Source organism: Littorina saxatilis, linkage group LG12 (assembly GCF_037325665.1).
Source record: "Littorina saxatilis isolate snail1 linkage group LG12, US_GU_Lsax_2.0, whole genome shotgun sequence".
NCBI lineage: Eukaryota > Metazoa > Mollusca > Gastropoda > Littorinimorpha > Littorinidae > Littorina > Littorina saxatilis.
In genome coordinates, this window is record NC_090256.1 from 20334659 (window position 1) to 20361752 (window position 27094).

At 38.8% G+C, this 27094-nt stretch overlaps 1 protein-coding gene across 1 annotated transcript; it reads right to left on the minus strand.

Moving 5' to 3' along the window:
* Positions 1-743: 743 nt before the first annotated feature.
* On the minus strand, positions 744-26957 carry LOC138981469 (clarin-3-like). The gene is made up of 4 exons (XM_070354390.1): positions 26563-26957; positions 23812-23931; positions 9953-10135; positions 744-7193 (listed from the first exon to the last, which is right to left on the minus strand). Exons 1-4 carry the CDS (start codon positions 26792-26794, stop codon positions 6928-6930), a joined length of 801 nt encoding a protein of 266 aa, XP_070210491.1. The 5' UTR covers positions 26795-26957; the 3' UTR covers positions 744-6927.
* Positions 26958-27094: the final 137 nt, after the last annotated feature.

Below are 27094 nucleotides of genomic sequence, written 5' to 3' on the forward strand. Positions count from 1 at the left end.
GGGTGAGAGAGGGAAGGGGGGGGGGGGGGGGGGGGGGGTGGTTGCTGAAGCAACAACAAAAATCTTACCAGCTGTCAAATTTTGTGGCAAATTTGAATTGGTTCATGTACTGACATTTAGTACATGTTTTGGAACTTTAGTGTTTTGCAGCATATTCTCACTTGCCTCCCTTCCCCTACTTGAAAAGAAAATACATTTGCAGAAATCTTGGTCTCAAGTCCTCTCTTTTTAGAATTCTTTAAAGGGAACTTTACAAACTTCCACTACCTCAGAAATATTTGTGTTGGTTTTAACAGTAAAGCTACCGTATGAATTGTATTGTCTTGATGCTTGTTTTGTACTAGTGGCTACAGAATGTCTTCTTCTGGAAGTGCAAATATTGTCACACACACAATAACAGAGAACAGAATTACCTCAGTAGAACTGGGCTCAACAGCTGTTAAGCTCAATCTCTTATGGTATTTAAAAAAGGTGTCCGCAAATCTGTTCCTCGCAGAGGTATCTTGAGCAGATGTAGAATTTGTTCTTGTCAGCGTATAATCTACGATCAATGTTCAAAGACGTGACACATCATTTGGTTTGTGATTAACTTTTAATGTTAAGATTTGAACATGAGTTCTTCTTTATACTTTCTTGACAATGAGATAGTGGCTACAGCAAGCTTTTAATACACCAGCGTATGTCCAGAGAACGGGAAGATAGGAAGCTAAACATTGCATGAACAGAACAACATCAGACAGTCGTATGATCTGATTTTATTTCACATGAAACAATTCCACCATCAATAAATATCAGGCAGCACTGGTTATACATATATCACTGAACAAAATTTGAGCTACTACTGTGAGTTAATCCACAACAAACAGTTGACTTACTAATTTGAACACAGGTGTAACGTACCAATATGAAAACAAATTTTGTGGAAACAAGTTAAATACAAACCTTATTGAAAAAACACCAGTGTATACAGTCGGTAGAAAATTAGTCTTGAATTCATCTGAAAACCTTCAACAGAAAAGCTATTCCATTTGTATCAATAACAAATATTTGAATGCCAATTCTGCCAAAACTTCCACAGCTATTTATCCCGATCTATACAATACTTCTGCATTAAAGTTGTAATTTTTTTTATCATAATCTTCCTTGTGGACCATGGTACCTCCCGATTTCTAAGAACTTTGTAATTTCAGCAATAACTGCCCCTTTTTCATAATTCAATAATAATTAAACCAAAATAAAAAGAAACCAAACCTTCAGCTTGCACTTGTCATGAATAGAAAGTTTACAACTACTCTGCCAAATGTATTTCATTCCAAGAGCATTATAATAAGATGTCAATGCTAATGCAGACAGATGAAAAATGCACAAATGCCTGCACACAAAAAGAACAAAGGAAAAAAAAGTTGAAGAAACAGAGAGTCAACAAAGAACAGAGCTGCGCTATAATGAAGACCTGTAAGTGGCAAAATGAATACATAATACACACCACCAACAAGGAACTATACACCTAAAAATATAATCTGATTAACGTGAGCATGAGAATAAACAAACAAAATATTAATATAAGGATAGAATACTGCAACAAAGTGAAAACAACAACAAAATCAATTTCAATCAGTATATGAGTAAGGCATGATTTACAACAAATCAAAATAATTTTGAATGCCAACTCAAATGGGCACACACAAAATAAGGACTGATGATCTCTTGAAAAGAAATCAGGACTAGACTTGCATCATCTGATTAGTGTGCCGATGTGAATGCTGGATTAGAATATATATTTTACTTGTATTTACTCCTGCCAACGAGGTTAAGAAATGTGAAAATGAAAATCACAATTAATACAGAGTCGATCTGTTGAATACTGATGCTCCTAAACTTTTTTTTTATAATGTGGAACATTACAAGTTTTCCTGTGACATTATGAGTAAGCGGTGTATACACTTCACCATTATTTACATATAGTAACTGAAAGAATTGCAGCAACAACAAAACCTTACCCAAGGTAACGACACAAAAAATGGAATATTACAATCTTTCCTGACATTATCAGCATTTGAATGGTAAAAGCTGTGTATTCTCTTCATTGTTATTAACATATGTAACTGAAAGATTTAGTTGGATTAAAAACCTTAACTAATATAAAATTAAATTAAAAAGAAGCAAATGAATATAATAAGCCTAGTCTTTTATTTCTTTTTCATAGAGATGTCTTCTTCCTGTTTCAGGCTTAAACTCAGCAGGCTTAGACATCAAACGGCTCAATGTTTAACATTTTTGTTTATTTATCTATTCTCTGAATAGACATTACAGAACACACATGAACCGTACCCTTTCAACCTCAAACTCAACAAGCTTAGAAATCTAACCCTTAAACTGCACTTCAAACTTTTGTTTTCAGCTTTTGTTTACCTGTACATTTTGAAAACATTGAGAGATTCAGACACACATTTGGTTGGACATGGGTGCTGATCTTTGCAAAAATGATATGTTTCAAATAAGTGTATCTAAACACAGTGTTAGATACTCTGGAATGTATAGAACTGATATGGATTTCACAGAAAATACTTGAAGTGATATGTTTCTGATAAAAGGTATTCAGACCCAAGGGAATTGGTAGAAGTGACATGGATGTCACAGGACTTGGACTCAGGAGATATGTTTAAGATATGAGGGATCAAAAACATGTTAAGATACACTGGAATGTCAGAGAATTCATATGCATTCAACAACAAAATATCACACATAAACCCTCAAGAAAATACCACATAACTCTGATATGTTCGCATAACAAGCAGTCCATTTCACCTGTGATTTCTCATTAAGTTCATGTTATAATTACTGTCAATAAATAGAACAACAATCTTACAACCATAAAACGTCTGCTGACAAGGAAAATTACAAGCATAAGATATAGTAATAGACTTAAGAAGTTAAAACAATAAGTAGTCATTTACATGTACTAAGGAATGATGAGCATCTGATAGATCATTCATACAAATTTCTGAGAACAAATTAACAATTGGTAGGGTGACATATAGCAATGAAAAATGATACATGTACATCAATGGATGATTTCCTGGCGCAAATGATGAGATCTTGAATATAAACAACTAACTTTTTCCCTTAACTAATATTTATTCAGGTGCTTTTTCACATGTGTTTAAAGAAAGAGAAAACGGCAGGTATGTGAAAAAAATCCAGAAGCCATTATATCGAGGGAGGGGTCAAAATAAATTACAACAGGGATAAAAATCAAATATAACATTCACATCCAGTAAAAAGCATGGACAAGTGATGACTTCATTCTTTCTTTCTTTATTTGGTGTTTAACGTCGTTTTCAACCACGAAGGGTTATATCGCGACGGGGAAAAGGGGAAGATGGAATAGAGCCACTTGTCAATTGTTTCTTGTTCACAAAAGCACTAATCAAAAATTTGCTCCAGGGGCTTGCAACGTAGTACAATATATGACCTTACTGGGAGAATGAAAGTTTCCAGTACAAAGGACTTAACATTTCTTACATACTGCTTGACTATAAAATCTTTAAAAAAATGGACTATATTCTATACAAGAAACACTTAACAAGGGTAAAAGGAGAAACAAAATCCGTTAGTCGCCTCTTACGACATGCTGGGGAGCATCGGGTAAATTCTTCCCCCTAACCCGCGGGGGGTGATGACTTCATGAGACATACTTCAATCCATATTAGAAATAAGAGACCAATTTAAATACTTGATTAAAATGTTGATATCACCACCATCCCCTTTACATATCCCCAGGCCGATAGGAGATGAAAAAAATGTATGTGCTGAGTCATGATAATTTTTACAAACCACAATATACATTACTGTACAGTGGAACCCCCCTTTCAAGACCTCTAAAAGTCTGAGAAAATCAGGTCTTAAAAAGGAGGGAGTCTTAAAATGGGGGTAAATTTATAAAGGCTATGAACAGAGAGTCCTAGAAAATCAGGTCTTAAAAAGGAGGGAGTCTTAAAATGGGGGTAAATTTATAAAGGCTATGAACAGAGAGTCTTAGAAAATCAGGTCTTAAAAAGGGAGGAGTCTTAAATTGGGGGGGTCTTAAACGGGGCGTTCCACTTGTACAAGCAGAAATGGCAAGGTCTGAAGACACATTTGTGAAACATTTCACAGTCTTTGATTATGAACTGATCTACCATGTGACTAGCCATTCAGTTGTTACACTACTTTGGAACCTCCCTGTTAAAACCCAAAGAAACTCTGAGAAAGTCAGGGATTAATGAGAAACGACACTGAGTAAACAAACCAAGACGTCTGTTCTTGGCCCTCTCTTCCAAAATGAATTATTTGACGTTAAAAAAGAAGCAAACTTCAAGACGTCATAATACGAATTATGGTTTCCGGTACAAATTCTGTCACTTCTGCTGCGTTTCTCCCAAAGACAAAGAATTTCAAGAACAAATTTTGTTACATAACAGCAGCAGAAAATGTACTCACGAGGTAACCGCCAGGCTGTGCATGTATCGGTATCATATCAAATTAAAAGAAGGGAAGTCTTAATATGAGTCTTAAAAGGGTGTAGATGGGGCGGGGATGTAGCTCAGTCGGTAGCGCGCTGGATTTGTATCCAGTTGGCCGCTGTCAGCGTGAGTTCGTCCCCACGTTCGGCGAGAGATTTATTTCTCAGAGTCAACTTTGTGTGCAGACTCTCCTCGGTGGCCGAACACCACCCCGTGTGTACACGCAAGCACAAGACCAAGTGCGCACGAAAAAGATCCTGTAATCCATGTCAGAGTTCGGTGGGTTATAGAAACACGAAAATACCCAGCATGCTTCCTCCGAAAGCGGCGTATGGCTGCCTAAATGGCGGGGTAAAAACGGTCATACACGTAAAAGCCGTGGGAGTTTCAGCCCATGAACGAACAAACAAACAAACAAAAGGGTGTAGGTCTTAAAATAGGGGGTCTTGAAATGGGGGTTCCACTGCATTCACTGCCCTAAGAAAGAAGTTTTCACTTCCACACTTTTACAACAATACTGTCTTCACTTTTTCATAACACACAAGCACAACCAATGGTGACAAATATATTCAACCAGATAATGCACAGGTTGATTTCCACATGATGAACAGGATAATCCTTTTATCTCTCCTGAACACAAACACATTTTCTTTTTCTATGCGAAACTAAATCAAAAATTATTTTCTTTATCAATTGAACAAGGCCGTACATGTATTTATATTAACAACCTGTGAAATTCCAAAAATATAAGCTGTATTCTATCAGTTTGTAACAAAAAGCCTGAAAGACATGATTCATGATATATAGGTTGCATGTAACAGCACTTTACTACATGCAATTGCACGCAAACACGACACTCAACTAGTCACAGTCTTTTTACTGCTTGCCTTTGTGCTTCTGCCTCAAAAAAAGACTTCACAGCTTTTTTATTTTGTTTTTGTCACCTTCAACAACTCAAGCCAACGTTTACCCTAGAAAACAACTTAAACGATGACCCATATTTCTGGTGTTTGCACTTGACTTATTTCTAAAGCTGCATGAGCTTGATCAATACTGCCACGGCAGAGGGTGCAAAATCTCCATTAATAATGGACAGGCACCAATGAATATTGAAAGCCTAAGTCATGCTCTGGTCACCAAATTCCAGATATTCTATCAACAATGGATAGACATAGGCTTTATCAATGAATATCGAAAGCCTATGACATGCTTAAATCACAAACGTTTCTGCAGAGTAAACTTTACTTGCTACTAAGCTGAAAAGCGTTTTCTGTCTGTAAACTCTAAAATCAGAAATATATAAGTTAACATTTTTGTCAACTATTTCAATGCTGGACAGAGTAATGTCATGTTGTCTTCAGCTAAGGTGCAATAACTTAGCAATAAATTCTATTCTGATGCAAGAAAACTGTCAGATGCAATCAAAAGCTGGTAGGACTGACACGTTGGCAATTTGCTTTCTATTTCATAAGAATGTGTTAAATAAAAAATTAAAAAAAGGAATGTCTGTTACACAAGAACACTGTTTATGTCCACATACATGTTGAATAAGCAAGTGACTGCATGCAGAACAACATATCACTCGAGTATGATGGGATGAGAAAACAGCTGAGCGCTTCAAGGCAAATGTGCACAAATGCATGCAACTTAGTGGCCGTAACAGCTGGGACACTGAACTCAGCCTCCGACTGGAACAATGTCTTATTATATTCATATGTAACTTTGACTTCATGATTAGAATGTACACTACATGAATGTTGGGTGGGGTTGGGATTGTTGACTGTAATGCATTTGACTGCAGAATGCAGTATTTGTTACAAGCCTTTCTACAGTAAAAGCTCCAGAGTTTTAATTAAAGTACTGGTTACATAAATCTGCACTCACCCTTCAAAGTTCATTTGGAAGAGGAGAGCAAAGGGTCCGTGGAAAAGGAAATATAAATGACAATCAGTGTCTAACATAATGAACAAAACATGGACATCAGTGAACCAATCCTGTTCACTAAACACCAACACTTTCTACTATTTCACTTACAAACAAAATTCTCTTACCAATCATACCTTCATAATCATCATCTTACACGTCTCAATGTACACACACACACACACACACACACACACAAACAAAAACAGCTGAGAATAACAAGCACCCAGTCTTTCTCCTGGCAGAACGCGACCAAGCAAGTTGACACCCAGTCTTTCTCCTGGCAGAACGCGACCAAGCAAGTTGACACCCAGTCTTTCTCTTGGCAGAGCGCGACCAAGCAAGTTGACACCCAGTCTTTCTCTTGGCAGAACGCGACCAAGCAAGTTGACACCCAGTCTTTCTCCTGGCAGAATGCGACCAAGCAAGTCAACACCATGTCCAGCACCATCCCTTCCATCTGCAGCAGACAGATGGCCAGCTCATCACGCTGGCTTCCTCAGTAGAGAATCATCCCATTGTCCACCTCCTTCTCCCCGGAACCAGCGTAACTGCAGCTGAGGGTGTGGCCCGACAGATAGAGCAGGATAAGGTTGACGATGAAAGCCCCGGCCCCACCAATGACCAGGAAGTAAGAGTATCCCAGGCTGGTGTGTCCCTCCGAGCGCCAGCCGATTTTGTAATCCTCAAACATCAGGAAGTTTTGGGACAGCTCACCTCCGTAGAGAGCTCCGAACAGCGACAGCGTCAGTATGGTCAACAACACTGAGAGAAAACAAATTGTTACTTGTTAATTGTACAGCATACCGTTATGTTGCATCGACATGTTAATTAATTGTACAGCATACCATTATGTTGCATCGACTTGTTAATTGTACAGCATTCCATTATGTCACATCGACTTGTTAATTGTACAGCATTCCATTATGTCACATCGACTTGTTAATTGTACAGCATACCATTAAATTGCATCGACTTGTTAATATGTACAGCATACTATTATGTTGCATCGACTGTATCCTTGGAATTTGTAAGAAATTCAACATTATTTGGCGTTTACTTTGACCTGTATGAAATTAAGGTACATGTACTACCTAACTGTCTATTATGCCAAACCATGGGAGTAGCCAAAGGGGGTCGTTAGACAGGTGGTCACATATGGAAAGGTGAATTACATAAGGGGAAAAAACATATCAGGGATCCTTTGGGGTGGTCGTTATTGAGAGTAGGTCACCAGGGCAGTTTGTACTGTACCAATAATGCAGCATATGGTGAGACTGTTTTGAAACTAAGTGTTTTAGGCAAGAAGTCTTCAAGGATTTCATTTTAAGTCTGTTATTATCCCTGACAGCCATAAAACTGCGCAAGTACAAATTTGAATGACTGTTTCATCCAGCACTACTTTGCCTCAATGAAATGTTCAACACAACCATGCAGATGTGTACTTCAGACCACAAAGTACATGTATAGTCTTGAGTCGAGCGTTTAAAAATGCCTGAGCCTGAAGGCGGGAGTAACTTACACCTCTTGGTATCAGTCTGCCTTAGAGATGAGGACGACAGTTGGCCAGATGGCTAGATTAGCGCGCTGCATTTTCCTGCATAGAACTAAGGCGCCTCTGCCGCGACGGTGCCTGAGCTAAACACTGGCGGGCACTGCTCACAGCCCGGCTCACGGTACTGTAAACACTGTTCCCCGTCCCTTCACCTCTCTCGCCACCATCCGCCCTACCCTTGGTCTCATGCCTGTGTATATATCCAGTGAGTGGCCATTGCATTTTTCAGTTCTCTGTTTACATGTATGCATATTTTGGGTCAATTGGCAGCTCCACTTTGCATAGTAATGTGACCTGAAGACATTTTTCTGATAGCTGCCTATCAGTCATTGTAGCAATGCAACAAGTGATGTGACTTTTCCTTGTTCCTAGACTGTACAATCCAAGGCAACCGTGACAAATGAATGACATCACAGATCCTAAAATACTTGCTAATTCCTGATTAAATGTTTCCAACAGATATTAGCAATGACTCTTAATTTACACGTTTGTTGGAAATTCTATTGCTGAGAAAAAATTCTGAAGTGGTACAAACAATTGCACAGACAAAAATGGTAAGAAGCAGACAGTCACCATTTAATCTTGCCCCCAAAAATAAAACTGATGTCTTTACAAAGGGAAACAATTACCCATATTCGGACTGTACAAGCACAAAATCAAACGACCAAAAGAGTCAAAATCTCTAACCAACAAGCCCTGTTACTTCCATCTGAATAAAGGCAAGTTTAAAAACCTTATCAAGCACTTTTCAAATGTTTTTATGCAATTTTTCTTTAAACCTTGACCTTTTACTCATTGTCTACCATTCCAATACGATAAGAGGACACCTCCCAAGAAAGGACACTGTTGTCCCTTTGTCTATTTTTACCTAAATGTACCTGTCATGACAGACCACCTACAATGTATGGACACTTTGGGTTGGTCCTAAGGGAGTCCTTTTATTACAGGTACTACTGTATGTGGGAGTACTTCTGACATGTTAACCTTGTTCCCACACATATGCTGATAGAGAATACTTGACACTGTGCGGGGTGGTGATAAAACACACTTTGATAAACCCTAAAAGGCCTGCATGGCAACATTATAATAATGTACAAACAGCTATCTCTTTACAATGCACACACACCCCCTTTCTTGGAATCTTTTTAATCTGCATTTTGTCATGTGAGGTAGCATACGGATGACAAAGCCCTCTGTGTATCACCTGTCTCTAGAGTGTTGATTGTAACGTACACAGGGTGTGTAGACTATCATCTCTCGATACATTGGACAGTGTAACGCCCTTTCCATTAACTCATTCCACATAAATGTACAGTACCTGAAGCTTTCAGGTGGATGTTAAACTAAAATTGTTATCAGTTTACATGGATTTCCCTTTGCAGTTTCATATATATTTCCAAGTAGACTGTACTTCTGTATCAGCGCACAAACTCTTGATCTGTTTGAAGACTAACTGTACATTTGTACACACTGCAGGAACAGTAACCAAACAAGCGTAAACAGGGAAAGTAAAACAAAGCATAACTGCATGACAAGTCAAAACAAGCCCCTCACCCACACAAACAAACAAACAAAACAAAAAGAGAAGAGATAACAGAAGTAGAACAAAAGTGTACATATGAAGCTCTTAGTCTTACAACACAAATTGTAAACCCCAAAAAGAGTACGTCTTTTTTCGCCAATAAAAAAAACACTGTAAAAAAACAACAAAGAAGGCAAATACCCTTTTTTCCTGTTTTTGAACTTGCGAGTCTTTATTTCCAACTCAAACAATTCTGAAATAATGGTCAAAAGGACTAGGAAACAGATCACGTTGTGTAAAAGGTATGGGAGAGGTTGCCCAGAGATCCGGCACCAGGTCATATGTACAGGTATGCCAGAGACTGGCCACGCTCATATCAAAATGAAATACTTTCGCCTGAACCGATCAACCCTACACGCAATTGTCTAACAACTGCCAGGTACTCACATGAAAGTCCGTTCCAAAGGTAGAGTCCCATGGGGCCAGTGATGGTCTCGATGGGTCGTCCAAAGACGTTGAAGACTGAGAATCCAATGGTGACCAATCCCATCACGATGGACAGCGACAGAAAGATGATGGTGCACACCCACAGGGCAAAGCTGAACAGCCCGTGCTCAATCTGGCCCAGACCTGGGTAGACGCACACAAAAATATCCATCAGAGAAGCGTTGAAGAAGAAATTTAAATGCTTTTTATTGAAGCATACAACACACATATTGACATAAACACATGTAGCATGCTGGCACTCAAAATATAAGACTCAGTGAATACTCAGGCAAGCTAAGGTTGTGTAGGGGACAACAAATTTTAAAAAAGTACACATCTTTTAAAATCTAAAAGCTATCATTAAAATCTCTTTGGGAAGAATTTGTTCTTTTCACTGCACACTAGGTCATCGTGGACAGAATTCAAAACCTTTGGAAGAAAGTTGACCACTGGCAAAATCAGCCTTCAGCAGCATAGCTTGCAATACCTGAACAGCATACAGGTAAAATCCAAAACTAAACAGATGGACATCAGTTCACATTCCAAAATCAAGAATAAACATTTAACTCTTAAGAATGGTTAATTTATGGATCATTAAATAATTGTTGATACAAAACATTCAAGGCTATTGCAGACTATTGGTCTTTAACATAAACCAAGAGACAAATGATGAGAAAAAGAAGATTCATTGTGAGCTTTATTAGCTCTGAAAGACAGCAGAAGAAAATGATGGGCAAAGTGGCAGAAAATAATAATGAGGAAAAGACTTATTGTGCGCATTGTTTGCCCTGAAAGATGGTAGCAGTCTGAAAAATGATGTATTTGCTGCCTTCTTCCCAAGTAATCAACGCCCTTGATAAATCTTCATTTCCACATTATTATTTGTCTCTTTGTCCACTTTAACAGGTCAACAGGACAAGGTTTTTGTGAGCGTTTTGTATTGTCAATGGACAAATTCCAGAACTATCGCTTGCTTTTAGGGAGGCATGCTAATTTCGACACATGCTTCTTATCCGCGTATTCAGAAACACCCTCTCTAGTGACTGTCCTATATTATTTTCTTGAATCGTGTCTTTCAATTCCTCATGCATATGCTAATTAGCAGCAGCATTCAGATATCCTGTGTTCCAGAATGCATCATTATTGGGAAACATGCATGTGCATTAAGAAGCCTTGTATCACAGATGACAAAGAGAATGTTTGTATGTACTTTATTACAAACTTTTTTTTCCCCTCTTAGTAATCCTTTTGCGACAGGATTTTTTGTTATCAAGATCTGTAATTCTATGGCACCACAATCTCATCTATGTCCTTTTTCCTATGGACCTGAGATATAACGCACATCTTGATTCCGAAGAAGCATGTGATTTTGCCCATATAATGAAAGTAACTGCCAGGGCGTACACAATTAGTATAGAGGCTCATGACGTAAATTCGTAACAGTTAAGGAGAGGCGTGGTACTATTATATTAAACGTCAAATACCAATCCATTTATTTCTCTTTTGGTCCAAGGGAATATACAGAGGAATTGGTGCAAAAATATCTGCAGTTATCCCATGATTATCAAGTTGTGAAGCCAGAAACCCAGATCAACCATTGCTCTTTCGCAACATTTTAGAAACAGTTGGGTTTTTTAGCAACAAATCTGAAAACGGGACCTAACAAGAAATTCCTCTGAGGTAGGAAAAACACCCCCATCAAAGGGAAATAACCTTCTCAGTTGGTGGCAGTGAGAATGGTTATTTCCCTTTGACCATTAATATGTCCCTCTATAAGTCCTTGTATAATTTTAATCCACCAATAACTCCCTAACCGTGTGTTTGACTGGTCCCAATTTTTGTAAGGACCGTCTCAGGAATGTATAGAACCTGTTCACCAAGTTTGGTGACGATCGGTCCGTTCATTCTTGAGATCTATATGCGAACACAAACACACAAACACATCGACCGAATCCTATACACACCCCTATACCGGGGGTGTAAAAATGGGTGTAGAAATAAAGAATGTTTGTACATTACTGAAACAGGAATTTGTGTGCAAGTGATTCTTTTGTTGACTTTTTACTCGATTTAAATGAAGCCATATACTGCTGCACCTCACCATAAATGTCTGTGCTCTACTTCAGCAGTCATGACTGGAAAAAATCTGCCTGAAGATTGTGTTTCAAACATTTATTTTTGGACTTAAAGAGCCTCATAACACTTGTCATATGGACGTGTTTGGTATGAATAAATCGCTTCAGCCAAAAGGACAAAATCTACTTTCTTTTCTTTTGTTAAAACCAGTCAATCAATTAAAAGCTAACAAGCTTTAAGACAAAAAAAAATACACAGCTATTTTATTATAGGTCGCTTTACACTACTGTATCATATTTGATTATAAAAACGATTTTATATGTTTGTACTATTTTTTCTTTTTGTATAACTTTCAGAGAGATATGTAGGTACTCTAGCATCTTAAAGCCTCCCCCCCCCCCCCCACTTTCAATCAGATTGAAGTATGGGAGTAAAGTTTAAATCAGTTCAGTGATATATAAGTATCAGATATCAGTCAATTTCAACGTAAGACATGAGCTAGGTTGTGAGCTCAATAAACTGGAAAGCATGAATGCACACACAATCGGTATCAATGAACAGCAATCCTCAGTTTCATAATCTATTATTCTCTTGGTAGTCCCTATCTCATGACTCCTGATCAATACCACGGTGCCATGAATGACACCTGTGGTGCCATGAATGACACCTGTCGTTAGGGCCCTGACACCTGTAGAAAACCTGTGTGATAAGACCATGAATAAGGAGCGCTCAACTGCCTCAAAGTGACAAATATCCTCCTGTAAGCTCAGAAACGATTAGCTGAGTTGTCAGGCAAATTAGTGCTTGTGATAAAATCGGATTTGCCCTCAGGGCCAAATTATTTACTGTCACAAGAAAGGATATTCAGCATGAGACAATAAAATTGAGTAATATGCAACAATTAGCCCCGCAATAGTTTTTTTCCTTGTTTTGTTTTTCTTGTCAGCCCTTAAACTGCTTTCACAATATACTGTTCTATTTCCTCTTTTTACATTAGATGAAGGTACATTGACAGACGTGATGAACAGAAACTCTAAAACAAATTCAGTCTTTAAAGTCAGGACCAAGGTCTGAAAAGTGGAATAGGGGTGGGGTGGGGGGGGGGGGGGGGGACTGTTCTTAAAGTGACATGACACACTGATTGATCAATCACTTGCAACAAGCCAATGCGCAATGATCTTTCTCTTTTCATCCTACTTAACTCTGCTGTTTTTACAGCCCAGTGACATCAACAGAGCTCTGTTGCAAAATACATGACAACATGTAACAGACAGACAAAAATACCACTCTGGGTCTAATCTGTCATTCCACCTGCTGGCAGCGCTGCAATGCATAAATCATTAAGTGAGTCTGTAAGTAATTTTCCATGCTGACCATGCAGATGAAAGGAACTAGCTGACTGTTCAGCCTACCGACTGTTTTATTGGTTTTGTCTCCAGGACAAAATTAAGCCATGATTTGTATATCATATTTCTGACTCACAACTGCTGAAAGCCTGTTAAAGCCATGCAGATGAAGGGTAATTTAAATGAGGTAACAGTACATTTTCCCTCCATTCTTTGTGCTTGATTAGGAAAAATCGAATTAAATCCAGAATGGAGCCAAGATATCATTTAAAAAAAACCTGTTTTGTTCAGCAAAATGTTCTCACTAGAACAATAAAAATAAAAAAGTTTGACATTTTGAGAAAAAAGTAGAACATTTTCCTTTTTTTTCTCACAGCAAAGAGCTTTTCAAAGTCATGAAGAAGGGGGGAAACCCCACCAGTAGCATTCAGTACATGCATTGGACACATGCAAACTACCAAGGCAAATGGTAACTTAATTCACAAGAATGGGTAATCTCAAATGCAAATGTTAACTACGAATTGGCCCTGCTGTCACCTATAGCTTCAATATGCTTTCAAGAACATGCATGCTAATACTTGCAAGATTCACTCCACCATTGAACAAACATTGTATGCAGCTCGGGTGCAGATTAGATTTCAATACTCTTTAGGCAAACGACTCAGATGCATGCATCTACACACATGAACACAGATAACATTTGTTCTCTTACATGGAATAAACTGTCATCTAAAAGAGCAAAGAATAAGAAGTTAGCCGTTGCATTAATTGGACCAGACACTAAGTAAAGACTTCAGGGAAGACTCTTATACTTTTATACAGGGACCCAGAAAAATGCAACGCTTCTATCATTTTACGCCTGTGGCATTTCAAGCATTCTTCACATTAAAGAAAAAGCTATGCATACATGAATTAGGGCTTGTTCTTCAAACATACTGCACAAGAATGTGCATGCAAAATGACTTGCTCTTGACCAACAAAATTACTTGCTCTTAGTCAACTAAGTGCAAAGGCTGTAATTTTTTTCTCAAAACCTCCTAAAGTTCTTAATCATTTTGCATTAGGTTTTTGAAACATCTGCTCCTGTTGAGGAACATGAAAGATCAATCTCTACCTTTGATATCTGTTAGCCAAGGGTGTGGTGATATACGAACAGAGTAAATAATGTGTAACTTGAGACAACGGATCTCTTACTTTGTACTACAACATGTCTAATCCAAACAAAATCGACAACTGAGCATACTGGAAAAAAAAAGAAAAAAAATACACCACTTTGAGAGGCAAAAGAATACACAACAGGCTTCTGTCTCCAACACAGGAAGTATTATTCCCGGTATTATCCAACATCTACTAACAAGTAACATTCGTTTCTGTCATGATGACAGCTAAAGAACACTTTTTCCTATAAAAGATGCTTGACAAATTAAATGGCAGTGACAAAGAACAAACAACAATTATTTCCAAAACAATCCTGCGCACAAAAACCACTTTTAAATGAATAAATAAGTGAATAAAGAACTCTGACACCCCAAAGATATTATTTCCTTAGATCCTTGGTAACCTTGCGAGTAGATGTATCTAAAAATGCAGAACGCAGAGATGGGGGATTAATGAACACACAAGATACACTTTAGCTTCACATGCTCCCAGCTAGTGGAGATGACACATCGAGGTTAAGGGTGTGGCCAAATAAGATCAAAGATGTCAGCTAAATCACTCTCACCTGCACTTTACCAATAGGCTCTTAATAGCGCTGTACAGTGGGACCCCCCCCCCTTTTTTTCAGATCCCCCCCCCCCCCCCCCCAATTTAAGATTCCCTCCCTCTTTAACGACCTGATTTTCTCAAAAAATGTTTAGGTTTTAAATGGGGGTTCCACTGTATTTACTTGGGTGCATATTTATATATTCATATATATATATACTAGATGAATACCCGCTTCGCCGGGTACGGCTTCGCCGGGAAGAAGTCGAGCCAAATACCCGGCTGTGCCGGGTGTACGCCGGCTTTGCCGGCGCACCGCACGAAGAAAGGGAGATAACCGCGCAAAACACTGGAGAAGATAAGGAAGAGTAATACCCGGCTTTGCCGGGACAGTGACCTTCTAAAAATAGTATAACGGGAATATGGATTGAGCGTTGTCGACAGTGACCTTCTAAAAATAGAAACGGGAATATGGATTGACGCCACACGAAGGAAGGGAGATAAACGCAAAACACTGGAGAAGATAAGGAAGAGTTACTGGGAATGGATCCAGAGAAAAACCAAAATTGGTTCAGCGCTGCGCGCTGAGAACACATGTTGAAATATCTCATCGACCAGGTTGTGTCCGGGGTGTACCTGAATATGGCCACCAAATTTGAAAGAGATCCATCCAGAATTTTGGCCATGCATCGCGGACACACACAAACAAGTCGTATATATATATATAGGCTGGTACAGAGTTACCTCCCTTTAGGCTTTTTCAAGTTTCCCTTGTTTTAACCTAATTTCTTGGTTAAAACTCGTCTAAATTTCTAAATTCTTACTTAATAAATATCAATTCTACACTTTGGCCTTAAATCAAAGTGTTTCCCTTCACAGATATCCTCTTGGGGTTGTCAGATGAGGGTAGTCTCCCATGCCAACAGAAGCTACCATTCAGAGAATGGTTTGCTTCTTAGTTGGATACCATGGGTTGACATCTCTCGCCATCAGTACCACCTGACCACTGATGAGACACAATAGTGTCGAAACACGTGTCTGGTCTAGGTACAAATACAATGGTCCTCCTCAGGACTAGATTACCTTGCGATACGTCCCCCACAAAGGGACTTTGCTCTGTAAATCTAGGTCCCCCTTGAGGAGGGTCTGATGCTCCCAATAGGCTGTCTGTGAAGGGATACTTATTTCTCTCTCTTTCTCTGCTAAGAGATTTTAACAAATCTCGGAAGAGAGTCTCTGCTGACTTTCAATTGTTTCTTTCACAATTTCTGTTTATATATATATCATTATATATAAAACATCAGAAATTGTGAAAGAAACAAGAAACAATTGAAAGTCAGCAGAGACTTTCTTCCGAGATTTGTTAAAATCTCTTAGCAGAGCAAAAGAGAGAGGAAACAAAAAAATGTGTCCCTTCACAGACAGCCCTATTGGGGAAATCAGACCCTCCTCGGATGGACCAATATGTATATATATATATATGAGCCAATGTCAAAAGGTGCTGTCTGACAGCTTCGAAAATCAAAGTACATCCAAAGTAAAATGACTGGTGTTTTGAGTTGCTTAACACATTCAGTATATAGTTTCTAAAGGAGAAAAGGGAAAATTTTTCACAACGGCTGTGTTATTTGGCCGTTAAGTTGAGGCTTGACGAGTGTCTCTTGTGGCATGTAAGGACATAAACCTGATTTTTTCCATTTTTTTTCTAGAACTTTCATTTCTACTGAGCTCGCATATGAGTATTGGGGTGTAGATTAAATATAATCAAGGTAAAAGCGCATAAAAGAAAGAAATTAAAAATTTTGTGGAAAAAAAATGAAATTTGATAAAAAAAAGTGTCTAGTGTGACATTGTGACGACAAAGCTTAAATTAGCCAGAAATGGTACCAAACTTCAAAATATAGTGGTTATTTTCATTGTTTTTCCTTTTCACCGACAGTTTTTGTTCAAAACTAGTTCTTTTGTGTATCTAGTTGAACAACAACATTTTTTGGAAGCTTTTTTAAAGTTTGAGTTTTTGTGACGCAAAGAGTCACGCTAGACACGCAATTTTCAAACTTTAATAATTTCTTTAAAAAGCGGACAAATGGGACGAAAAACACACAGAACTATGTATTGGGGTTCATGCAATCATTTGGTTTAAATCCAACTGCCCAGAAAAAAGCTTATTAGCATTTTTTCTAAAACTATCGAGAGTACTCAAACACCTTGTCAAAATACGTCCCTAAAAAGCACTAATTTGCGTAATGAATGAGGAGCAGAATTTTAACTGTTTATAGTTAGTCTTTGGTTTTTCTCTGCGATCATCTTTATTCATTAATCTCTCAGAAAAACCAAAAGTTCCATCTGAGTGTACATTCAGTAAATAGTTACAGAACTTATAAAATACCTAGCGTACCCACAGCACCTTTTGACATTGGCTCAAATACGACTTGTGTCTGTGTGTCTGTGTGTGTGTCTGTGTGTGAGTTCGCGATGCACGGCCAAAGTTCTCGATGGATCTGCTTCAAATTTGGTGGGCATATTCAGGTAGACCCGGGACAGGACACAACCTGGTCGATATTTCAACACGTGCTCTCAGCGCGCAGCGCTGAACCGATTTTGTGCGCGCTGAACCGATTTTGGTTCCACCTCAGCTACCCGGGCCCCCATACCGACACACCAAAGCCAAAGTTCTCGGTGGATCTTTTTCAAATTTGGACACCGTATTCAGCTACACCCCGGACACAATATCATCGATGAGATATTTCAACACGTGCTCTCAGCGCGCAGCGCTGAACCGATTTTGGTTTTTGTGTTCATTTCACCATTATAAGTAACTCTTCCTTATCTTCTCATCTTCTCCAGGTTTTCAGCGTTTACCTCCCTTCCTTCGTATGGTGCACTATAGTATGAGTGGGGCATCTTCGGATATTCCCGGCGTTCTGTTACTATTTTTAGAAGGTCACCGCAGTGTCCAGAACGTAAATTGGACCCGTAAATTATCCTCACTGTAAAAGTGCAAAGGTCGAATCAATTTATAGCCACGCGAAAAATACACTGTCATCTATCTCTCTATAGATACGGCTTCTCTGTGTTTGTGTGTGTGTGTGTGTGTGTGTCTCTCTATGTGAGCAACACCTGGGGATTGTTCAGTTCTGTTTGTGATGTGGTCTGGCGGCTTTTGTGTATTTGTATGTACTGGCCTTACAGATAAGCTCTAAATTGCTCAATCCTGTTTGAGTGGAGTTCGCCTCCAAAGGTGATTAACACGGTTACATTCGTCGACAAGGATGGGACTCGATATGGTCAGGAATGGCATTATGGCCACTGAATCATTTTCGTGCTGTTCCCATTCCACGAATCTGGGAGGGACCTAAGCTTGGCGGGTCCATTGTTCGGACCCGGCAAAGCCGGCGTACGGCTCTAAGTACTTCTTCCCGGCGAAGCCGGCTACCCGGCGAAGCGGGTATTCATTCTAGTATGTATATACACATGTATTGCTCAGCAACTTATCCTTTTGCCTGGAATCTGAGAATTAATCTTGTCAACAACATTATCAACAAAGCTAATATGAAGACATAACTTGTACAGATCACATTAACAAGTAATTTTACTTTCACTGAAAGTAAAGTTTTAAAATTAAGAAGAAAAAAAAATCCTCTGAATGAGCTCATACTCAGCGATCAGGCAATAATGTACGGTAATGATAACGTGATAAAAAACACATGAAAAAAACCCAATACCCAAGCTAATAGGAATACTTCTAACCATAACGACTCCTTCACACAATAACATGTTCAGAAACACTGCTTTAGAACTGGTGACATTTCCATTTAAACAAGAGGGTGGTGGGGGTAGAGTCACGACTCTGAGAGAGTTCAAGACAATTAAATCAATTATATTTAAAAGCAAAACAAGTCTCAGGAAGGTCAGGAAAAAAGGCACTATTCATGACAAAACTGAAAAGACAGAGAGACACGGAAATCAATCACATAGGACCTGAAGCAAGGTACTAAAAGACGTCATCTGTGAATGCAGCATTCAGCAACCAAGGTATTACTCTGCAGAGGTTATTGAACAGCAGAACATGACAGCAAAGAAAGCAGTGTTATTGAATGTGGTATAATAGCCTCATAGATCCATCAAGAGAACAGCTTCTGCTTGCCCTCATTTTATGAGCGTGCAACTTTGGAAACAGGCTCTGGGCTGTACATTTTAATAGTGACAATCAAACTTGTTGTTGATGGGGGAGGGGAGGGGGGGTAATTTCAAAAGTGATTAATGGTCATAGTACTCAAATACATTGTAGCATCACTTAAATTCATCTTCACCCCAAGTCCTCATTTTTTGCAAAGATCAAATGGAGAACTAGACTTCATTCATGGAAGAAAATAATAAAATGCCAACAGCAAATATCGGTATCAGAAACATGAATTCCTCGGGTAGCTCCATAGATGTTCAAGATAATGATAATGTAAGACTTATCAAACCCACTGTGACCTTGAAATTTGACCAGGATCATCCAGACTTAGCTCATGTCTAGAGGTCATCAAACCCAAACACTTTTAAATAAAATGTAAAAATTCAAAGTTTGTAACAAGCTACACCTGACCCCACTATAACTTGAAATTTGACAAAGAACAAGACATAAGACATAAGATTTGATTACAACCACGTGCAGTACACAGGAATGTTGCTTGACTTGAATACATCAGTTCAATACATACTACATTCCAACACAACAAACAAACAAACAGAGTGCTCACTGAACTGCGTACACACACTCACTCACACCCACACGCACTGACACACCCAAACACACCAGACCAGACCTCATTCAAATTCTGGAGACCATCAAACTGTGGAAGTGAGTATAAAATAGTTTCAAAGCTCTAATAATAGCTTCAAAAACGTCAGAGAAAGCAACAATCTTTCACTTTTCTACTCAAACATGACCCTGCCATGACTTACTTGACAAAGTTCAACCAAACTTGGGTCATGTCAGGACTCAGGTCTTCAAATCCTAGAAGCGTGCACATGAGTTTCAAAGCTCTTAGTTTCAATAAGTTCTGAGAAAACTTCAATGTTGTTTTTCGTCCAGGGATGGAAGAGGAGTGTTAAGGTGTCAGATTATAATCATGATGCAATAGACACATTGTGAGGTAGTATTAGAAAGCATTAGAAACATTAGCATGATCAACACCAAGAGTATCAGGTATATTGAATCTAATGGTACAGGAAATTGAATTCCTTGTGTATTCATTCATCAACTTAGAGCTGAGACTGAGCTAGTCTTTCAACAACTCTGTAGCGTAAATTTTAAAAGTATACAAAAATTTGAATTAATGCAGATGCTGTAAGTGTAGGGAGATTTGAGTCTAAATATTTAAAGAAGAGCCTTCAGACTTGATTGCAGTGAAAGTATTTTTATTTTTAACAGTGCTGAGGTAGAAAATTATGAAGATTCTGCATACATTGGTAAACAAATGAAAAAAACATGTACATTGTACTTGTAGTAAGATCCATGTATCCATTACAGTAATCACTGTCAATAACACTGCAACTATATGTACATAAAGTTTTAACTGCAATTTTAATATTTTAAAAATACGCTGAGTGATTTTTGCAAGGCAAAATTGTTTTGCTAGCTTATGTTCTTGGGTGAAAGAATCTAGTAACCATGCAGTTACGCAGAAAACATCATTGGCAGCACAAACACAACATTAATTTATGAAACACTGTTTGCACACATGAATATCTTCTTTCCTGTCAACAATACCAATGACCGAATTTAACGTTTTTGGATTAGTAATTAAAATTAAACATAAAATTTAAGACACTCACACCATTACCCCCCCCCCCCCCCCTAACATCTCTATAACATACACATAGACAGCAAGTTAATCCTGTATTAATCTCTACACTAATCAAAGCTTAATCAAGCATCACACATTTGTGAGAAGAGAGCTCTAAACAAATCTCTAAATCCCAAATGGAGACTTAACAGTCCACCTACAGTGACTTAAGCGTATCCTCAGTAAACAGCACTAAAACTCTGCACCACTGCAAAAAATGTCAAATCCTCTTCCTAACAGCCCTCACAAGACGGAGAGTATGTAACCAACTCTGGCAGGAAAATGCAAAGAATTATGACATGGCGCAAAGACAACGGAAGGCCCTGGCAAAGCGCGCGTCCTCAAACAAGTTGTGTTGGCTCGGCCCCCATTTGCCCAGCTAAGGACCCCGAGAGTCCACCATAAAGCCTGTTTGCCCCCCGCAAAGAATCCACAAGGACATGAGGTTAGGGAGCTTCCAAACTTTACTCATGTTGCTTTCTCTCCCCAAGCACAATAGTAAGCTGCATCAGCAAACTCATGCCTGTGGACACAGTTTCACTTTTCGAGGTGCAGGTCAATGCTTTTTGAGAGATACTTTATGGCTTTAAGGCTTTAGTGACTGAGCTGTGTCAAGCTCACATTGGAATAGCTTGACCCCTTGCTCCCCCAAATAAAAATAAGAAAAAAAGAAAACGGGACTCAGAGGAAGAATGACAAAAACCATAAACCACACTGTGGTCTCTTTTAATTTGAGCTTAATACACTATACTCAAATGTTTGACAGATTTGTAACCAGGTCAGACCAACACTATCAAGAGGTGAGTGCTTGTGAGTGAAGTGTAACTGTTGGTGTGCCAAGCAGGTCAGCAAGAAATATGTTGTCCTTGGGCTACACCTGTCATTCAAATGACAGGGCTTTAATACACATATCAAGTCCTGCAGATCTGTTGTATGACAGTTCAATCAAATTGGTGGCGCTCTGCATCGGGCGACGCTGTGGTACATTGTCGATGTCTCTTATTCTTATTCTCAATAGTGCATCTCTACTTTACTCTGGTACATGAAAGCAAAACTTGCCAAATGACTCAAGCTCACTAAGAATAATGTGGACACAGCATTCATCAAGATTAAAGAGCAAGTTACTGGTACGCAAGAGTAGGCTTGGTGGTCAGAAGTAAAGCTCTCATATGCATCAAATCAATCAGGACCTGATTCCTTAAAGGCAGCATGTGGTTTCAATGTTAAACTAAAAGGATGCAAAATGGCACATGCAAAAGATACGTGTGCTCTAAGGCTGAAACTACCAATGCAGAAGTATTATATATATAAGACCAATGGAACACGGATATAAACCTCTAAAACAAACTTTATGCCCTTCACAAAGTTCACACAATAACAAACAAACCAAAAAAAACAGGCAATAATTTGACATCATGAGGCCAACACAAAATATCAAATGCTAACGCATAACATTAATATTCACCAGAACTACAAGGCAATGCAGTGCTTTGAAGATTAAGATTGTTAAAATAATTACAACACAATTTGGTAACAAGCTATTAACCATATCCATTCTTGTTATTTGATTAATACTGAAAGTAGAACTACAAGATAATAGCACAATTTAATCTACTGCAGATAAAGAAAACCTCATGATCAGTTATGTTGTTTAGTCTTCAGAAACAGCAGAGTAAGAAATAAGAAACGAAAGCAAACAGTAAATAAAGTTAATTTTGGAACTTGTATGAATTTACCAAGGCTGTTTGTCTAACAGTGTTGATCGGAAAGTAATCTGCACATGTGGAAAAACATCACATACCACAGAAAATCATTAAAATCAAAAACAAACACTGCATACAAACATTCAGTTAACACACAGAATGCCTTATATTTATAACAAACAGGGATATTTCATTTGGTTTTGGCACTCAGTGAAAGGACTGAAACATGTATTTCTAATCACCAAAAACTTTGCTGTAATTTCAAAATAGCTGCTGAACTTTTTCACTGTGGAGGACTGATATAAAATGTTCCCAAATTGCCTAAACTTTTATGCAATTGCAAAACTAAAAATTCACCCCAGCAGCATCACTGTTTGATTAGTTCTCAAAACAAACCGAGTTCACTGGAACGGGTGGTAGTGTGGCTGGTTGTGTGTACATGCTTGTGTGCTAATGTGTAGGAATCATGCATGTGTATAGGTCTGTCAATGTCATGGTGTGTGTTTGCACATGTTCCCATCTATATTAATTATGTGCATAAACAAAAGAGATTTTTGTCAATACACGCACAAGTATGAGATATTCTGTTATTCATTTCACTTTAACAATGAGCCAAAACACAGCACTGCACAAACAAACTTTGTACAAGCTTGCAGACCTGATGTCAATGTTCTCTGAGATCATACACAAGACAGAACAAGAGGCGAAGCCATCAAGGCTCACGTAAGAAATCAACAAACAGTAACACAAACTCAATCACTCAATCACTCCGTCACACATACACACATACACACACACACACACACACACACACACACACACAGAAAGAGCATGGGTGAAACTGTGCAAGAAAGCGAGACACTAGATCTAGATCTGTCTGTCTGCATGTAGCCTACTTACAGGGACACGACTGCCAACTAGTCTCGGCCCGCTCAAAATAATAATGACCGAGACTTTCAGTACTTCCTTCGCGTGACGTCTAACCCTCTTACGTCATAATGTGACATCAATGTAATGTGACGTCTTCAAATGTTAGAGTTTCTACCACAGACATACACACGCACGCACGCACGCACGCACAGACAGACAAAGTTACGATCGCATAGGCTACACTTACGTGAGCCAAAAACTGGTTGTGTAAAGTAGGTACTCACCTGACGATGCTGTGCCATTCTTTTTATATTCCTGAATCAATTCAGTCAATTTTGCTCTAGGTTCCGTTCCTTGCCTCAAAAAGATGTATGCACAAACTCCTTCTGTTGCATTACACAAAGCTGAATGAATGAAAAGAAAAAACACATGTTTTCAATTTTGAAACACATTGCATTATGAAATATGAATACAATGATCACCAAGAAACAAGAGTCTCTATTGCTCTTTGGATATTATAAAGAGCAAATTTTATTTTACAGTGGTCAATACACTAATTAGCATTGAACAATGTAGAATCTTTAGCAAATGCAGACAATATTCGGTGTAACTGAAATGCCATGGAAAAACTGCTTTTTCAAACATAATTTTGTCATCATCCGCCGCAGCATCGTTTTTGGGGGGCAGCAGAATAATGTTGTAAGCTTTTTCAGCGGCATTTTTTGCATTCACTTTTGCCAAGGAATAATTTTTAACAGTTTTTCTGCAGGAAAAACAATGCTCCAGTAAAGAAGAGTTTGTTTCTTCCTTCCACCTCCTGAGTGAAATTGCATTCAAGATCAAGTTCAGGGTGTGGACCAATCAGAAAGTGCATTCAACGAGTTAAATATTAAAATATGGGGGATGAGTGTGAACTGTCTTTGACACAAATCCAACACGAAGCTGACTATTGTTTATGTCTAGGAAGATGTAATAAAGTATATTTTTTCTTCGTCCGTGACACGATTGGATCCTGAGTTTATTCTATTCAATTCAATAAAACTTTATTAACTGAATGCAACAAACAGAAATTTTTCTTTTGGCTCGTGTAGAACTAGAAAACGAGCCACAGGACGGCTACAGAGTTGTGCCCCTTCAAAATTTAAACTCTGAAATTCAAGCAACGAAGTTAAATCATTTGTCGTTGTTCTCTGGGTAATTTAAGACGAGTGCATACCTCGAAAGAGGGGGAACACACATGCTTCAATCTTACAATGAGCAACTAAAACAAAGTTAAAGGCCCAATCCGCCTCCCGTTAACCATCAGTTTCCAATCACAGGCATTGCCAGGCTTTTATACAGTACAAATACCTTTTTGTTTGAACGCTTACCGCTAGGGAACACCCAGCATTTTTCAAAGAATTTTTTTTCTGTGAACATATAATAATAGGTCATTAGGTGCGGATTCGAAGTCTCGATATGACAATAGACCTAACTTTTAAAAGCTAAAGAAAAAATTGACAGCTCATGTGAGACAAACTTTCGTAAATTATGAAAGAATTCTTTTATCATCAAGGCAAGATCAATACAATTCGAAGTTTGGAAAGTTTCAAAAAGGGGAGCCCGGATGTTCGTCATGCGAGGCGGGCGTGTGAGTTGAATGGTGCATGTAAGATGCAGTTCTTTCCACTTGATGGAGGGAAAGTAGGCTACCAAAAACCATGCAACTTTTTCCTTTCCTTCCTTGGAATACCGGGCGACTCAGATTTCTGAACATTTTATGTTTGTTGCTATGCCTGTGTAGAATGAGTATTGCGCTTAAAAACCCATTGCTGCGACAGGGTTAGCATCACATCACATGAGCTGCATCTTACCATTTCCCAAGCAGACAAAGTTTCGCTAGTTTCTTTGAAGTCAACTGCCGCCACTCGGTTTGTGTCACTCGCAGTCGTTTGTTGTATTTTAGATTCAGAGACTGTACACAAAATAATTACGTGCTATTTCAAATATGGAGTCGCTTTGAAACCGTTAACGACTCAACAGGTCATGTATAAATAAAGTGGGCCACACGGGGCCCCGATGGCTCGGGGGTTGAATAACCCATGAAAACTGCTGTGTGGTTCATGTGTGCCAAAGAGCCATTAATTCAAGTGATTTGTAAGTGGCATTTAATGTTGTTGAATGTTGTTGTTTGGTATTTGTGTTCCATCAGGCAAGTAATGCTGTTTTAGTGAAAAGATGTCAGCGTTTCGAAAACCTCCTGTGAGGCGGAGTGGGCCTTTAATTTCAAAGATTCTGCAGAAATAATATTTCAAATAATTATTCGGCAGTCTTGTTCTTCTGAGTTCGTGGGCCGAAACTCCCACGTACACTCGTGTTTTTTGCATGAGTGGAATTTTACGTGTATGACCGTTTTTTACCCCGCCATTTAGGCAGCCATACGCCGTTTTTGGAGGAAGCATGCTGGGTATTTTTGTGTTTCTATAACCCACCGAACTCTGACATGGATTACAGGATCTTTTTCGTGCGCATTTGGTCTTGTGCTTGCGTGTACACACGGGGGTGTTCGGACACCGAGGAGAGTCTGCACACAAAGTTGACTCTGAGAAATAAATCTCTCGCCGAACGTGGGGACGAACTCACGCTGACAGCGGCCAACTGGATACAAATTCAGCGCGCTACCGACTGACCTACATCCCCGCCCTTATTCGGCAGTAAAACAAGTCCCGTTTTATCGCAGCATTCTTCATTTCAGTTAGGTAGCAAGCACCTCAAAGGCATGCTCTCCTATTCTCGTCAAGTCCTAGCTACTTCCTGTCCCCACTCGCCAAATCTTGCCTCAAAGAAATGGGGGACAGTATACATAGCTGTCTCAATTACTGAATAATAGGTAAGGGACTAGAGTTTTTTTGTGTCCCTGAACCTGTCAGTATGTGTGCCAAGAAATTATACTTTTTTTTCTTTTTTAAAGACAAGTATTCAGAGAACTCGGTTTCCTGTTTCTTTACAGGTGAAAATCATGAAAATGACAAGAAAACTATTAAAGGAGAACAAACCTTGCAGTGGAAAAGACCTGTCCCCAGTAGTGTATTTTAAATACTGTTTCCCGTTGAATAAACCAAAAGAACTGTTGCTTGTATCTGGTGTATCCGAGGTAGAATTGTTCGTCACACTCTGAGGGCTCGCTGTCACCCAGTAGTCGGTAGCAAACGCCGTCACCAACAATACCACACCCATGGCAGCGAACACCACTGTCAGTGCTATCAAGTGTTTTCGGATCGATTCCATCTCGTTATAATTCCTCAGATTGTCTACATAACACGAAATCACAAAAGCAAATACACAGAGACTCTTTTCTGGGACAAATCTGGCACCAGTTTCATCACGGATTAGTCAGGAACATTTCTTTTGTCTTTCCACAGTGACAGCAGACCAACCTCGATTATCACAGGGTGGGTCACAACATACTTCCCTTATAACTCAGCCACAGCTGCGTATTCACGATTTGTATTGATTTACTATTCCCTCAACATACAGCTTAAAAACACATTCTTTGTTGGCTTTTACGTCTGAAATCTACAATCTGTG